Source organism: Triplophysa rosa, linkage group LG17 (assembly GCF_024868665.1).
Source record: "Triplophysa rosa linkage group LG17, Trosa_1v2, whole genome shotgun sequence".
Classification (NCBI taxonomy): Eukaryota; Metazoa; Chordata; class Actinopteri; order Cypriniformes; family Nemacheilidae; genus Triplophysa; species Triplophysa rosa.
In genome coordinates, this window is record NC_079906.1 from 7,031,144 (window position 1) to 7,048,478 (window position 17,335).

At 41.8% G+C, this 17,335-nt stretch overlaps 1 protein-coding gene across 6 annotated transcripts in view; it reads right to left on the minus strand.

Annotated features, from left to right (window-relative positions):
* Positions 1-17,335, minus strand: part of LOC130568275 (membrane-associated guanylate kinase, WW and PDZ domain-containing protein 2) — a 76,905-nt gene that overhangs the window by 14,862 nt on the left and 44,708 nt on the right. For 5 of the 6 annotated variants that reach the window (XM_057357025.1, XM_057357023.1, XM_057357026.1 and 2 more), the window contains exons 6-12: positions 13,307-13,490; positions 12,656-12,726; positions 10,881-11,048; positions 5,160-5,697; positions 4,518-5,073; positions 4,380-4,443; positions 2,848-3,228 (exon numbers count right to left, since the gene is read on the minus strand). In XM_057357025.1, coding sequence (XP_057213008.1) covers positions 2,848-3,228; positions 4,380-4,443; positions 4,518-5,073; positions 5,160-5,697; positions 10,881-11,048; positions 12,656-12,726; positions 13,307-13,490 — 1,962 coding nt within the window. The remainder of the gene's footprint in view (positions 1-2,847; positions 3,229-4,379; positions 4,444-4,517; positions 5,074-5,159; positions 5,698-10,880; positions 11,049-12,655; positions 12,727-13,306; positions 13,491-17,335) is intronic. The other variant, XM_057357024.1, reaches the window with a different exon arrangement.

Here is a 17,335-nt window from a genome sequence, read left to right on the forward strand (position 1 = left end):
GGTATTCGGACACACAAGACTACTGATTTTCTGAGTTCAGAAACTGTCAATTTTCTCCAATTTCTTGTCATTCTTGTGAAAAGGCTTTTAGATGGCTCAAGGATTTTCAGGGGGTCCAATCACACACAAATGCCTCTGGAAACAAGAGACGCACAGTCACACACATACACACAAATACTGCAGTCTGCTGCACACTATTCTTTTCACACTATTCCTAAAACTAATCCTTTTAACAAAAAATGTCAAAACCATTACATAACCAGAATGCTGACCGATCGCTAAAAAATAACAAGCCTGTACGCCTGTACACATTAAAAATAAAACATAAAAAGCACCTCTCCAAAGTTTCTGAAGAAGTTTACAATATAATCATGTATCAAATATAAAGAGTTTATTTGCAAAAACAGATTTCAAAAATCGTATTTTTATTTTCCATTTAATTTAATACCACTCAAACTGCAGGCGGGTTGTTTTGATGAGGTAACTATAACTAAAAAAAATACAGCTAAATAACACAATAAAAAAACATGATTTTTTAACATGTTTAAAAATCTGTTTTCCCAAATAAATTCTTCATATATTTCAACATTATAAGACCGTAATTATAAAACATAATTTAAGATTAAGAAACTTCACATGATGTGATTAACATTCAGTGACGATACTGGTCTAAAACTACATGGTAACTTCTGCGTTAGATTACATGAATGAATATGACAGGCGGTTCACGTCTCACTGGCTGAAGAAACAAACATAAAAACACATTTTGCTAATGAATAGAATTACATGTGCAGCAGATGTGCATCTATTGATGAAACAACAATGCAGTACAGCTATACCTAAGAGCTAAGAACACAGTGAGCTTTACCATTGTCACTATAATAACAGTATGTGTGTGTGCATTTGGTCATAAGAACACATATCTGACAACCAAACGCACATAAACACAATGAGTCAAAAACACCCAAACTAATTGTGGGAAAGATACAAACAAACATTACATTGACAATAAAGATGTTGATTAACCACCCTTACAATAACAGTCCATACAGACTATTAAACAGCCAGCCCTAATCCCATAATAATCATCTATCAACAATCATATCCAAAAAGGACTAGGATGGCTATAGAATAAAACCAAGAAACAGCAAAATCTATGTAGTTACGTTTGGAGTCCTTCACACTTTTCAAGGCTGACTGCAGTCTCTCCAGCATGGTGTTTGTGTGTGTGCGTATGGAGGCAGGGTCCCAGATCATACTCCGTTTAAATCCCAACACATGTCAGAGCAATCACGCTCAAAGGTCATTGTGAGCATACGAACGGAGGGCGCGAACAAACAAACAAATTTTGAAAACACAACACAGATCCGTCTCGCTACGTGAGCGTGCCGCTTACTGTAGCCGATTCATTTCTCTTTAGCATCTGGAGTCAGTGAATGAGAGGAGGCGGGAGAGTCACAGAGAGGGAGGGCGACCCAGGCAGAGAGAAGGAGCAAATAGAGAGAAACAGAGATAAGAGGAGGGGAGATAAAAGAGCGAATGAGCCCAACGATTTAATCTTCGGATCACTGCAGAGCGGGAGGTTTTCTGCTGAGAGCTACATGATCGTACATGTGTAATCTGACGTTGGCATTGTGGGTGCGTGCTGGTCATGCCAATGCAAGGCTTTTAATTGTGTATCAGTAAACAACCTGCACTATAATAATACAAGTGATAGTATAATAACAGAACAGTACACCTATTAAGAATGGTTGATCTCCCCCCCAAAAATTCACCCTTACATCATTGTAAACCTCAGATCTGATTACTTTACATTGTTAGTCACTTCAAAAAGCTTTTTATATGATGATCGGCAAATGTTCACTGCGAACAGAAGCATCTCTCATATCGATATATGGCAACAGCTGCAGCACTGGGGACAGACACTTTTTTAGATGCCCGGGCTCTCAGTGAGAGACATGGCCTCGATAAAAAGCAAAGAAGCACTGAGAAAAATGAGGTCATTGTGGACTTTGGTAGGGGATAGTGGGAGGGGGAAGGACGGGCGCGTGTATCCGGGTCTGTGTGTCGGCAGGACTCAGTGTTGGCATGACTGAATTACTGTATAAATTTCCTTGTTTGGTTAAACACAAAGAAAGATATTTGGACAAATGCTTGTAACCAAACAGTTCTTGGACCCCATTGACTTCCGTAGTAGGAAAAATTACAATGGTAGTCAAAAGTGCCCCAGAACTGTTTGCTGTCCTACAGAACAAAAAAATGATAAAGTCATTTTTCCTACTATGGTAGTCAATGGAGTCCAAGAACTGTTTGGTTATAAGCATTTATTCATCCCAACAAAGACATTTACACAGATTTGGAACAACTCGAAGGTGTGTAAATGATGACAGAATTTTTGGGTGAACTAGCCCTTTAAATGTTCTGTTGGTTGTATTTTGAATAAAGTTTTTTAAACATCTTGCAAAATGGTCTATAATATACAAGTACTGTATACTAAATGGGCACCTTAAAAATGTTCTGCAAAACTACAGCAACTGGCTGTGCTAAGGTTTTGATCGTTCATAATACTGATAAAACTTGATTCAACTCATCAGCTCATTAATAGAGATCTCAAAGGCCTGAACAGGGGGTGTCAGATGAGTAAAACATCAAAAGTGCTGGTTTATTCCAGGACAACAGCTGACACATGCCTTCAACATCGATATTAAATCTTCCCAATGAAAAATGAATCAACTCTGCCTGCAATCTATGTGAGAATCTAATAACCCATGACTGGACTGTGTTAAATATTTATAATCTTGTAAGGTGGTCGTGGTGTAGTTACTGGCACGGTATTATAATACTCACCTTTGCCATTTTCCACATCCTGAGAAGCGATAACAAATCCAAATCCTTCACCTGACTTCCTCTTTAGCTCCACCTCATACCCTCGCAGCTTAATGACCTGTTCTTTCCCTTCTGTTTTAACTCTTGGACTGAGCATTGTCCCGCCTTCCTCTGAACTCATCCAATCCCGTGGCTCAAGCGTGAGAGTGACAGGTACAGAATCCAGAAAGCTGGTGCTTTGAACCAATGAGGAGCGCACTAGCGCTGGAGAGGGCGGGGTTAGAGAGTTGCACGCTAATGGGGTGGAGTCTGTATAAGGAACTTCTGAGTCAGAGGCGGAGCGTGGAGGGGGAGGAGTTAGTCGACGCACAGAATTAGGGGAAATGGAGTAATGTGAGGGACCTACAAAAGAGATATGACTTTTTACGAACACAAGATATTATCTTATTTCTGTTCTGTGTTTTAAAAATGACAAAATCACACTCGTGGTTTAGGGGTCAAAAAGCCTGAAACTAGTATCGCTAAGAATTTATTTTTTCTTATGGCAAGCAAATTTAATGCAAATCTATTGACAGCCAAAGGTAAAATCCTAAAACGTGATTTCCTTTAGCTAGACAACGCTTCCAAGCCATTAAAGGGGTCATATGGCGCGAATACGTGTTTTTGTGTGTCTTTGGTGTGTTATAAGTTGCCCATGCATGTATTAGACACGTAAAATTGCACAAATGAAAGTGTGGGAACAAAAGATGCATTCTATCTGAAAGTGAATGCTCAACCAGACCTGCCTGAAACGCCTCGTGTAACCACACCCCCACAAATCTACGTCAGTTCATGGTATGAGTTCACTAAGACCGCCCATACGCAAGTAAGGTGGGCGTACCTGTCAGTACAATTGCTTTGGAACCTGATGTTCCAAATATGGTAAGAGGCGTTACATTTCCGTCACATGCTTGCAGTATTCGACCAATAACTACACACTGGTTAACTGGCCAATCATAACACACCTCGCTTTTCAGAGCGATGAGCTTTGTGAAAAATCTGCGCGTTTCAGAGAGGCGGGGCAAAGAGGAGATACAAACATGCACGTATGTGGAAAATACAGCGTTTTTGAACCTTAAATCGTGTATACACCTTGCATTACATCTAAAACAAACTATAATATTTGTTTTAGCCATGTCATTTGACCCCTTTAATGGAATCCATGTTTTCACTGTTATACATTAGGGGGTGCTGTTACCCATCTTCTGAAACGGTACAGCATCTATGGATCCAAAAACTCTGTTTTGATCATCGTTCTGAATCCAACCTGAGCCAAGTCTTATAAAAAAGAATATGGAAATGTTTTTTTTTGTTGTTTAAAGGCAGAGGCTACGTTCTTTCATCTGAAATGTTCATATATTCGGAGTAGAAAATATTCTGATGGCCATCAAAGTTTTGTAAAAATGATCAAAAATGCTAGGCTGGCAACTTAAAAAATAAATAAAAAATGCTGATTTTTTGCTTTTGGACCCCATTGTATGTCATGTAATACCTCATAATATACTGTAACTTACCCCCTCTGTAAACTAGCACAATAACCTCTCCTTTTTTTGTGTGTTCCTGCAGAATCCTTTGGACCTTGAATAACACAGAAACATTCGTGAATGCACACACAACACTGAAACTGAACACTGCTCTCTCTTTCTCCTTACCTGTGCAAAACTGAGACTCTGTATATCCGCTCCATTGATCTTCACAATAGCATCACCCGACTGAAGTCCGTTACACTGTCTTGGGTCCCAGACCTTCTTCACAAGCGTCTGTCTGCCTCCGTGACCTCCGGCGGTGACACTGAACCCCATGTTGCTCCCTCTCTCACACTTAGCCAAGACAACAGGGACTAATTCCCCATTTCCAGGAAATCCACTGCCGATGATACTGCTCATGGCTCCGGGTGACGGGATGCTGCTGATTGGACTGCTGCTGGCGCTGGCCGTCCCATTGAAAGTGAAGTAAGGCCCGTCTGAATGGGCGCTGTTGGGCGGGGTCAGCAACGCATGCTGACGGAGATGTGAGTAGCGTCTTTCTCTTCCGGGGGAAAAGGAAAGCGGCCCAGGACTTATTTCTGTGTGGGGCAGGGGCAACCGCGACGTGGGTGGTGGAGTGCATGAGGACAGGTCACTTTCGGAAGATTTGAAGTTGGAGTATAGACGGCGAGGTGGTGGAGTGGACATTGTGTTGTTATTGTGGTTGCGGATAAAAGAGGCCCTGTGAGGATATAAAGAGAAGGACAGTGGTGAGCACAACAAAAAAAGTTTTTTTTCTATGCATACTAGTGCAAAACAAAATTTCACCTGTGTGATCCAATAGCAGACACCACTTCACTGTCACTTTGGCTGGCCAGATCTGCATTCTGTAAACTTCCGATCCCTCTTGAGGAGCGCTGCGGTCTCAGGTAGCCACTCCCGTAACCATTCGAGTATGGGTAAGGAGCTCTTGAGGGTGAACCATAAGGAGATGAATTACCGTTAGCATCCAGACTCAACCTTGACTGCCGTGCTCTGAGATGTCTCGAGGAGCCTCTCTCAAAGTCAGACCATGATGGACTGTTGTGGTTGAGGTGTAGCTGAGCATAAGGGAGGGGAGCTTGAGCTCTGGGTTGTGTGGTGGTTGGTGGAGGTAGATGTAGTGACTGTGAGTCACGGCCTGGGGAAGCCATCAACCTATGGTGGGGCATCTTCGGACTGCCATCAGAGTTAAAAAGCATGGGGTAACCTCTACGCACCACAAAGTCCACAGTATGACCCACTGGAAGGACTTTTAACATCTCCACTACCTCTTTGTGAGTCCAGCCCAGCACGCAGGTATCGTTGATGTACACCAGAATGTCCGCTGTGAAAGGTAAATGAAAAAACATTTTGGTACAGGAATTCAATTGACATTTAATGTATGACGGCAGAGGTAGTTAGTTCTACTTTTGCTTATAGCTACAACTTCTCTATTTGGCAGTATCCTACAATATTAGGTAAAACTTGTGTTCCACAGGAAAAATGCAAATAATTATATATTTTTATTTTTAGGTGAATTTTAAAGGTCCAATGTATGAAATTTACCACCCTCCCTTTCAAAGCATTACGGTGGCTGACACGGGACTAAGATGTCATCATGTTTTCTTTGCTAAAGGAGATAACGTACAAAACACGCTCTGTAGAGCAGTTTGTCCATTTAAGTGTCACGAAACCTCCCCTTTCAGCTACATTCTACCTCACTGTTGTTTTTGAAAAATGCAATTAAAATGGGCGTGAACGCGAAGAAGAGCCGTTAAAAACCGCCGAAGGTTCTGGCATGGGGGACGGGCGCTCCAATCACACGGCGCTGTCATGAATAATTAGGAGAAATGTCTTCTCATTGGTCAAGAAAACACAGTCTCATGAATAATAATGAGACACCGATGCGTCATCGATGTACTATAGTACATCGCCACGTCACATCCTTTGACGTTGGGCAGAATAGGATTTTAAACCCGGAGGGCAAAAATAGTGCAAAAAAGCTAGAAATTAACTAGTTTTCTCTACTGTAATAACTTATGTAATAAATGTTGTTTAGTGTTTAGTGGCTCTTTAAGGGCTACTGTAGAAACAACACCCGCGGTTTATGTATTGTCTACATACAGTAGTGTCTAAAACTAAATGGAATAGAGTGGGACAGTGGTGTATTCTACGCCGTATACCCACTAGAAAAGATCAAGAATTTCCGTATACCCACTTAAAAAAGCGCGAGGATACGCAACAACATCGTTTTGAGTCAGAAAAGTGTGACGTACTGACTTTTGGACCATTGGTGCAACCAGGAGATATGAAACAAAATGTGATAATGAAAAGCAAGCATTTAAAATACAATATTTCTCAGTGTTTTCGTAAGCCTGCCCCTGAAGCTACTGGTGCTTCGGGTGAAGCGGAAGCAGGTGTTACAGAAAATGAGCCCAACGAGGCTCATGCTACGCTGTACGCGGGGTCCCCCTCCTTCACGATAGCATCCCGGTGTCGCAATCGCGCACTCTGTTTGCCAGTGTATTATACTATCTGCTGATAACTCACTCCCACTTTGAAAACCACTGCGTAGTCTTTAATAAAATTAGGACATTTGTTATCATTAACATAACTGAAAGGGGATTATTGGCATATTAAATTGTATCTAACTAGCCAACTTCACAAACGTTAGTTTGTGTGGTGAATCAATAAATGAGGGAGAAAGGGAGAGATAACTTATACTACAATGTATATAATTTTTTAGATGATAAGAGATGAGAACTCCTGGCCAGCCTTGTGAAAGTCAGGCTAGAGACACTGCCAGCAATCTATATGTGCAACGGGTGCTTGATAAAACTGCACAAATGTTCATTGTTAATTGTTATACTGTAGTTAACCACCAATGTCAATAATAGGTGCAACTTGCACTCATAAATGTGACCCAGTGTGTGAAAACTAGGCTAAAAATCTAGTTATTTGTGATGAGCATCAGAGTTTGATTTTAACCATTTATTTCAATATGATTTACTGTAAGTCTTTGACATGGCCTTAGTCAGTCAAAACTATATAAAAATCAAAAGATTATACTTTCACAGGATATTCTTTACATCATGTTGGTTGCCCTGCTGAAAAAATAATAGAACCCTGCCCAAAACACAAGAGATGCAGATGAGGATCAATAGAACAACCATTGATGCCCAAGACATTTTTTCAAATTTTGTAAAATAAAAATTTGTGGTTCATAACAGTAATAGTAAACCAATTGAATTTATGAATATTATTTTTTTTTAGCAGGGTGGGTTTATGTAGATATAGTATAACACAAATAAATGACTTTATCGCAGGGTTTTCACATGGATCACAAATGTGCATTGAAAATTGCCAGCTGATAAAACCTGTGCTTTGGGGGTTGTATACATATACCATCTTAGGCTAAATGTAACTCTTAACTGACTGAGAGACAGTGATTAACAAAACCAGCAAGTCCCCCCAGCTGTCATTGGCTATTGAGTTTTGTGGTGCTTATGTATGGGTTGTCGACCTGTCACGGGTGAGTAGGCTGGGAGGGTCAGAGTATACTCACTACAAAAAACATCTTGGTTACGTATGTAACCTCAGTTCCCTGATGGAGGGAACGAGATGTTGTGTCAAACCGACAGAATGGGGTTTGATCTTGAGAACCTATCATCTCTGATTGTACTTTTAAAAGGCCAATGAAGTTGGCGAATGGCATGGCAGGGGCGAGATAGCCACCCGACACCGCAAGGAACACTGGGAAGCGCTACCCCCTCGCCTGAGGGGAGAACGCTACAGAGACCACATCTTCCGTAGGGAGAATAACGTGGAATACCTACATGGTCTCACCAGTGGGGAGATCTCATGGGAGTAGTAGTGCGGGGTCCCAACAGGGGTGCACAGAAGCGGTGGAGTCCACTGAGGTGAGGTCACAGATTGAGGAAACGTCAGACGGGACTACCCAAGGAGGGGAGTCACTACGTGTGGAGCACTAGCTCAAGTATAAGGGTTCGCCTCATGAGGGAAACTCGCCTATACTGGGCCTGGAATACGGCTCGTAAGCTCGAAATGCTTAGTGATGGATGGAATGCTTATACTTCGTCCAGTGGAGGAAGTAGGGAAGCTAGAACAGCGCACTGACTCACCTGATGAAGGGGAGAAGGCACTTCGCAGGCATACGCCCAGCCGGCCGTCGGTCTTACCTGGTGTGTAAGACGCGGGCAGACACCGGCTCTACACGAAGGTTGTAGAACCTCATGCTCTGAGGTGCTCTGAGGTGCTCTGCGCTGGGGAGAGCTTGATCTTGTCCCAGTTGACCTGTAGGCCCAATCGGTCAAGGTGCCAGAGCACAAGGTCTCTGTGCGTACACATCAGATCTCGCGAGTGAGCCAAGATAAGCCAGTCTTCGAGATAGTTGAGGATACGCACGCCCTGCTCCCTGAGGGGAGCGAGAGCAGCCTCCGCGACCTTGGTAAAGGCATGGGGAGACTGGGCCAGACCGAAAGGCAGGACCTTGTACTGGTATGCTCGACCCTCAAAGGCAAACCGAAGAAACGGTCTGTGCCGTCGGAGAATCGAGACATGAAAGTACGCGTCCTTCATGTCTATTGCCACGAACCAATCCTAATGTCGAATAGATTTCGACATCGACTTGCGTCAACATTTTGAATGGGAGCCTGTGAAGGGTCTTGTTCAGAGTCCGCAGATCCAGAATGGGGCGCAGCCCCCCACCTTTCTTGGGGATGATGAAGTAGGGGCTGTAAAACCCCGAAGACATCTCGGCCAGAGGGACGGGCTCGATCGCCCCCTTTGCCAGAACGGTGGCAACCTCCACCCGAAGTATGGGAGCATTCTGACCTCGCACTGAGGTGAACAGAACGCCCCGAAACTTGGGCGGGCGCCTGTCGAACTGGATCGCGTAGCCAAGACGGATCGTCCTCACTAGCCACTGCGATGGGTTGGGGAGCTGTAACCAGGCCCCCAGATACCGTGACAGAGGAACTAGTGGGGAGATCTGCAACATCGTCCCTGTGGGGGGAGGTTCTGTGGCTGGCAGAACGGCTGGCAGAATGGCTGTCTCACCAGGGACAGAACCCTGGGGAGGCGAGCGGGTCTGCTGACTTACCTGCCTTAAGTCTTCGCTGCACGACGCATCGTCGAGTGGAGAGTGCTGAGGGCTGCGGGATTGGCATGACGCAACGTCGAGTTGAGGCTGCTGCATGCTGGAACACCCAGGGAGAAAGGAAGCTCTTTATAGACAAAGTGAGCGCCAGGCCCTTAAAAGGGCCCAGATTGAGGTGGGACGTGGCAGGGCCGTCCCTGTGCGGCCCAACAGCGATGATATGGCTGGAGCCGCGCCCGATGTCCTGGTTTTCCCTGGGCTGTCCCCATCAGGGCCGCTTCTTGGTCAGTTGTCAACAGGGAGTCGATGCTCTCCTCCACGATGACCTCTGTCCATGGGGGGCCAGATCCAGGGCAGGAGGTGAGGGGCTTCTGGGGAGCAGATGCCGTCCAGGACCTTGACGCCCTGAAGGGGGCCGGGTCACGGTGGGGACAGTCTGCTTCACCGCCGAAAACTGAAAAAATCTTCAACGCTGTCACCAAACAGCCCAGCTTGCGTGATGGGCGCATCGAGAAAGCATACTTCCTCGGCGTCTCGCATCTGCGCACGGTTGGGCCAAAGGTGTCGCTCTTGGACCACCAGATTAGACATCGTTCGACCCAGCGTGTGCACACCGCCACCTTGGTCGCCCAGAGAGCAAGGTCAGTGGCAGTGCACAGTTCCTGCATAAACACTGGGTCACGCTTTCCCTTGTCCAACTGCTTCAATGCCTAGCCTGCAGGATGGCCATGGCATGAAGTGCGGAGGCATCTTGAGCCGCAGCAGTGTAAGCTTTCAACACCAGAGATGAAGAAAATTGGGAAACGGGAAGCAAACAATGTTGTGGCTGTGTCCAAAAAGAACACAGTCAACCGTGACTGCAAAACCTTGATAGACATGTCTCGCAGTGCGGACATGCCGTATCCACGAACGCTACTTCAGCATGCTGGTGACCCAAACATGTGATGCAGGTATCATGCTCCGAGGACGAGGCGGTCACATCCAAGATTACAGCGGCGAGACACGCCTGGCGACAAGTGCATGCTGTGAGAAATTTGCTCTTTTAGGAAATTTGCTCTAATAGACACCTTCGTCTCGCTACCGAAACACCCGGGGGAAATCGTACACACCAGGACGAATCCGCTGCTCTGCGTCGTAGAATCCAGTAGATAATCAGGAGATAATGCGCTCAGCATTTCAGCTTAGCAGGTTCCGAAGAACAAAAGGTGAATGAATGGGCACGCCATCTTCCTTTTTATACCTGTATGTACTGGGCGGAGACTGGCATGCCATGCCATTCGCCAACTTCAATCGGCCTTTTGTAGTATGATAGGTTCTCAAGATCAAACCCCATTCTGTTCGACACAACGTCGAGAGACAGACAGAAAGGGAATTAGACTACACCACTGGAGTGGGATATGAGTGGTTACCGGTTTTAAGGGTGGAAGGTCCTCCAGAAGTGATGCTGTAGATCTGCAGGAACTCCCGAGGCCTGCTGCCACCCACAATGTTAAAGCCGAAGCCCCTTGAGCCCTTTACCAGACTGGTGTGAACAGAAAAGCCTTTCAGTTCACCTGGCTGATCTGTAAACTCTGCCACTACAAAACAAAAACAAATAAAGAGAGAGAGAAAGACATGATGTCAGGATAAAGATGATCCTTGAGTGACAGCCAGACTGTTGGGAAAGTGTAATGAAAAGATGGACTTTGTGTGCATAGACTGTATGAGAAAATCAAGGATAAGACTGACACACGGCACTCCTGCCTAAAATTAACAACAAATGAAACCAACGAAAGCAGATGAGGAATGTATGTCATAATGACCTGCTCACATATAAAATCTCAAATGTGTATCTTTTTAGTGCCCTCTACAGTTAGTAATGATGTATTGCAAAATGTAAAATTCTGTCATCATTTACTCACCTTCGAGTTGTTCAAAATCTGTATTCATTTCTTTGTTCTGATGAACACAGAGAAAGATATTCAGAAGAATGCTTATAACCAGACAGATTTTGCCCCCATTGACTCCCATAGTAGGAAAAAATACAATGGTAGTCAAAAGTGCCCCAGAACTGTTTGCTGTCCTACAGTCTTCAAAATGTCTTCTTCAAAATTGTTCTTCAACAGAACAAAAAAAAAGATCAAGTAATTTTTCCTACTATGGGAGTCAATGGGGGGCAAAATCTGTTTGGTTATAAGCATTCTTCCAAATATCTTTCTCTGTGTTTATCAAAACAAAGAAATTTAAACAGATTTCGAACAACTCGAAGGTGAGTAAATGATGACAGAATTTTCATTTTTGGTCCTACTATCCCTTTAACCAAATGATTATATATGTGTATATACTGTTAAAAGTTTATACACCCATATACACACCAAGTACTGAGTAAAAGTTTTAGGATCTATCTTCTGCATATATAATCTGCATGTGCATAAACTTCATTACATTAAATACATACAAAGAATCACATTTATAACTTTAGAGTTATAACAAAAGTGAAATACTATCATTTTAAATGTTTAATTTAAAATACTTTAGCTTTATGTGTCATGAAATTACCCCATTTTGCATGTAGTGGAGACCAGGGTTAGCATGCTTATATATTGTGCATGTTGCCATAAAAGTGACAAAAGTATGGTATGTTTTCATTGTAAGAAGTCTCAGCGGTAGTTTATGTTTTAGTTTGGGAAGCTTTTAACAGCAGAAAATCTTACAGTGTTTAACAGAACAAAGTACGGTGTGGCATCACATGACATCACCCAGTGTGCATCCTATAGAGAGTTGAGTTGACAAGTACACTATTGAACAGTGACTGTGATTTATCCTGCCATACTTTCTGGAAAATAAATGATCAAAATCTTATCTTTCACCATGTAAATGATCCTAGACATCGCAAACACAATCAGCACCAACATGCAGAAGCAGTCAGTAATAGCAGATGAGCCACAATGTCAAAATGATCTGATCTCAGCCAAACTGATTTAGTAAATTATAACCATTTTTGTTTTGTTTATTTACATTGATCCAAAGGTTACCGAAACAACTAGTAACGGCTGTCAATGGCACAGGAAGAATAATATTTACAAGCAAACAAAAATAAACAGTTTTGATAAATAGCTTGACAGTGCTTAGAAATAATAATAAAGCCCCTAGATGTCAACAAAAATGACAGAGCAAAAGGTGACATCTTAAATCAAAATCTTACTTTTGGTCATTGGGATGTTTTCTCTGCTGTGAGTTTGGCGGCTACACCAAGAAGATAGCTTCAGATGATGGCTGCAGTACAAACACACAACACAAGATGTCAGTGTTTTCATACAAAAACACATTTAAAGAGATAGTACGCTCTAAAAATTATATTGTATTCTGTTATACATTTTTCTGAAGCCATGTTACGGAATATTCCTAGAAATTTCTTTATTTGTGTTTTACAGAGGACAGAAAGTCAGGCTGGTTTGGACTGACACAGGGATGAATAAATGATGACAGAATATCTAGGTGCTACCATATTAAATATAAATTATTCATTTACTGAACATTAAAGGCACAGTTCATCCAAAAATGAACATTCTTTCATCATTTACTCACCCTTATGTCATTTCAAACCTGTATGAACTTCTTTCCTCTGCAGAACACAGAAGATGAAATTTTGAAGAATGTTGGTAACTGAACAACACTGGACCCCATTGACTTTCATTATAAAGACACAAAACCACTTGAGACATTTCTCAAAATATTTTCTTTTCGTGTTCAACAGAAGAAAGAGTCATATACAGATTTTTAACAACTTGGGGGTGAATAAATGATGACTGCATTTTTATTTCTGTACCATTTACTTTCCCTTCAATATTCTTACTCTTTGTAGTAGGGATTCCCTGAGTCGCTGTACATCATCTCCCAGTTTTCTGTTTCCTGTGCACATCTACGGGGCTCGACTCCATTCTCCAAGGCACTGCCGTCTCCTCTACTGGAATTTCGTGATTGGCTACTGGATGAAGTGTGGGCGGGGACACTGCTCACCCCTGCCGAACCTCCTAAAACTCCAACAGAGAAAAACAAGAAATTCCTGAAACCAAATGTTTCCCCGCAGTTTTGTTACAACTAAAACATGAAGTTTGTAACTTCCTCTTCGGTTCACTGTTCACATTTGATGTCTAAAGAAAATCACTCCAGCATCAATTCTTAAAAGCATGCAAGGTCAGCATCTAAGAGATGGAGCGGCACATTTAATCCATAGAGACAGATCGGTATGTAAACCTCCTCTGTTGATTGGCTTCAATGTCATGCTTTGATCAATGTCTCTGTCATCTATGCCACTGCCCATGGGCTGAAGAGACCGGGACAGACAAAAGTGCACAGACAGACAAAACTCAAGTGAAGTCCTGAAAGAGTTGACTGGACAGTTTTGGTGGCCTGCCCGCTGACAACCAACAAACTGTATGTCTGATATCACTTTCAGCATGACAAGCATTTGTTCACTTCAAAATTCAAGGAATGTCCTCCAAATGTTGACGAAACTAATGTTTACAAAGATATCCACTCAACTTAAAATGTATAAATTGTATTTCTGTTCCACAAAAACAACACGAGTCATGGTGAACTACACAGATTTTCATCCAATCAGATGCTCAATTTACTAACAACTTAAAACTACAACCCAAAGCCACAGAAAAAAAATAAGAGACCATTTCAAAGAAAATTTTCAGTTTTTCTGAATTTACTATTTATAGGTATGTGTTTAGGTAAAATTATAATTTTTGTTTCATTCTGTGAACTATTGGACAATATTTATCCCAAAATTGAAATAAAAATATTGTTTCTATTTGCATTTATTTGCAGAAAATGAAAACTGGACAAATTTTGATCACAGTTTTCATGCGTCACTCCTGAGATTTGCTTTAGTTGAAATTTAACAGACACTGGACTGGAATGACCACAATACATCCAGAAATGCTGATTAAATGAAATTTTTGAATGCTCTCTTATTTTTGTCGTGGCTGTATAACTTCCTAACCTTATTTTTTCTGTTGGCTTGCTTAAATACCATCTGCTTTGACCAAACACCACTGAGTGTGCAACAATAAAATTACAACAAAATGATTTAATAATAAATAATATTTTTATATATTACATTCATATTCGTATTACATTACTTGTCATATTCAATTGACAAATTCTTCCCATGTCCCATCTAAAATTCCTGTTTCAATAAGAAATGAGCGCCGGTAAACTGAAAACTATAGAAAACTGCCCTTCATCAATTCCTGACTGTAATAATTTATGTATTTTAATACATTTTCATTCAAATGTATTTTATATTTTTTTCACAAATATTTAACTGCAGACTAACAAAAATAATTGACCATTTATAGATGCCATAATGATCATCAAGAGAACACTCAAAACACCAAAGCTATACATTATTATAAAGACATCTCCTAATATTGCTTTACATGCCATATGTGCATGTACTGTACATAAAGAGAAGTGGATTTGAAGATTCCCCAGCTGGGGCCTGAACATCTGTAACCTGCACACTGTATACTGAGGTAATTAACATATTCCCACTCGAAACACCGACTCGAAACACACACACCAGGGTTATGGGAGTCGTATAAACACATTTTATATGCTTTAACTGCACTGACACCAAACAAGAGGGGTATGACTATGATCTTTGGCATGCAGATGCTATTTTAGTAGTCCTGGTGGATATGTGATGAATATATAAGAGAATTTTAAATGTCATTTGTGTGGATGTTTAGAAATGCCTCAGAGACTGTTGCTGGTTTAGCAGGTGGGCACTAAAGAAGTGTGGTATAACATCACTGTCTTGTCTGATCTGACTGTTTGAACAAAAGTGTCAAATCCAGTTTACTTTTACGTGGAGAAAAAATACCATTTCCATGTTCTTCACCTGAATTATATTCAACCCAGAATTGCTTATGGAGGTGGGAGCATTCATGCCCTGTGGAGATGTAGGTCAGTCAAATGTGTGCCTGGTAGGCGAACTGCACATGGTCCAGATGGTCTATGACTTGGAGCTTGGAGGTCTACAAATACTGGGGAGCTCCAATTTTGGCAAAAGAACAATAGAACAAGGTTTTCAAGGCTACTTCTCAGGAACCTGAAGAACATTTAACTTTATATACTAAATAAGGTTCATTGTTGTTGTAATCTGCCTATACTGAACAAACAACTATAGGCATGTTTATCATATTCATGTCTCTGAAAAAGAAAATGGTTTAAATGTCCAAAACCTGTGGGTATTCATATCAGGCTTCAGCTGTGTAATGATATGAGAAACATCTGTTATATTATATTTGTGCCCACACATTCTACTCAGAATGTAAGAGCAAAGTGGAATAACAACACAGGGCAACAAATGTACAATACAAGAAACCTCACACAGGTTTGTAGTCTGCTCAAGAAGAAAAAGAATATCTTCCAGCTGACATCAGAAACGAGGGACAGAATATAGAAGTGATAAAGAGCTGTCTGGGTAATATCAGCCTGAAAATAAATATTCTGATAACGTGTCACTGTGAGCACAGATGAAAAGGGAAAGATAAAATATCTTTGATGTGAGAAAACAATAAAGTAACAGTCAGCAAATTTTTGACATTCATTTGGTTGTTCTAACAAGGAAAAAATGTCCTTTCATTAAAACTATTTTAATGGTTTTCCTTATTTCAAAGACTATGTTATATAAAAAACAATGGTGACCAGTGGGAAATGCTGTAGCTCATGTTACCCTTCTCAGTACAAAAGGACCCAGATCAATTTATGTCCATTCTCAAGTATTTGTAATTCTTTAGCACTGTGTAATAGACTACACAAATTGCTGCAATTTGCGACCCACTCCGGCATAACCAGAGTGCACTGCGTACTCTGCCCTTTAGATGCTAAAAACCTGCCAGTTCATCTCATAGTTCAGCAACCTGTCATATACAATATGTATACAAATTATTTTGTATTACAAATGTACACAATCTTTACAGCGTGATCTTTGCACACCCAGAGTTCAGAGATATTCTCCTCTGACCAGGGGCGGATCGGACGCAAAAACTGCCCTGGAGTTTTCGGCACACATCGGACAATCACCATTTTTGTCGATGGGGGGGATGGGAGGGGTGGATGAGTCTGATTGCATTAGCCCTCCACCATTTTTGTCGACAGGGGGGTGGCTGAGTCTGATTGCGTCAGCCCTCCACCACTTTTGTTGACGGGGGGTTTGTGACGTATCATTGCGTTAGATGTAGATGTGTCCGTCTCGCTAAAGCCTTCTCATTGCGTGCATTCCCGTTGAATGTCTCCGGCCCGAGCGTCCAAGACGGCACACTACATTAGCGGCCCACCGGAAAAAATTCTGATAATCCAGATGGCCGGCTCGCCCCTAGTGGGATGGCAGTTCTGGACTTTGATAGAATGTCCTACTGGTCAGTTCGCCCCTGCCTCTGACCTCACTAGGCCTAAAAGTAGCACATACAGCGACAAAATGGACAAGTCATGAGTGATAACGTGCAAAAGCAACGGTTAGCAATGCGATAAAGTTGAGTTCAAATTAACGCAAAAGAGCAGTGAAGTGATGCGGCAACTACCAACAGAGGAGCAGATAGTGAACCGTTGTCTGACACGATTGGATACTCGGTGACGGCCAGTTATATAATCACTATATGAGTAAATGCTGTGTATGGGTCTGCTCTAGAGCAAAAACTTAAAATAAGCAGATAACAGTCAAATAAATCTTTATGTATGTAGAAACTTTACAAAGTGATTTACAGATTAGTTTAAAAAAAAAAAATATATATATATATATACAGTATACACATATAAAAGTTTCTACATACTGTTAGAATAGTTTATGTAAGCTTAAAGAGTGAGA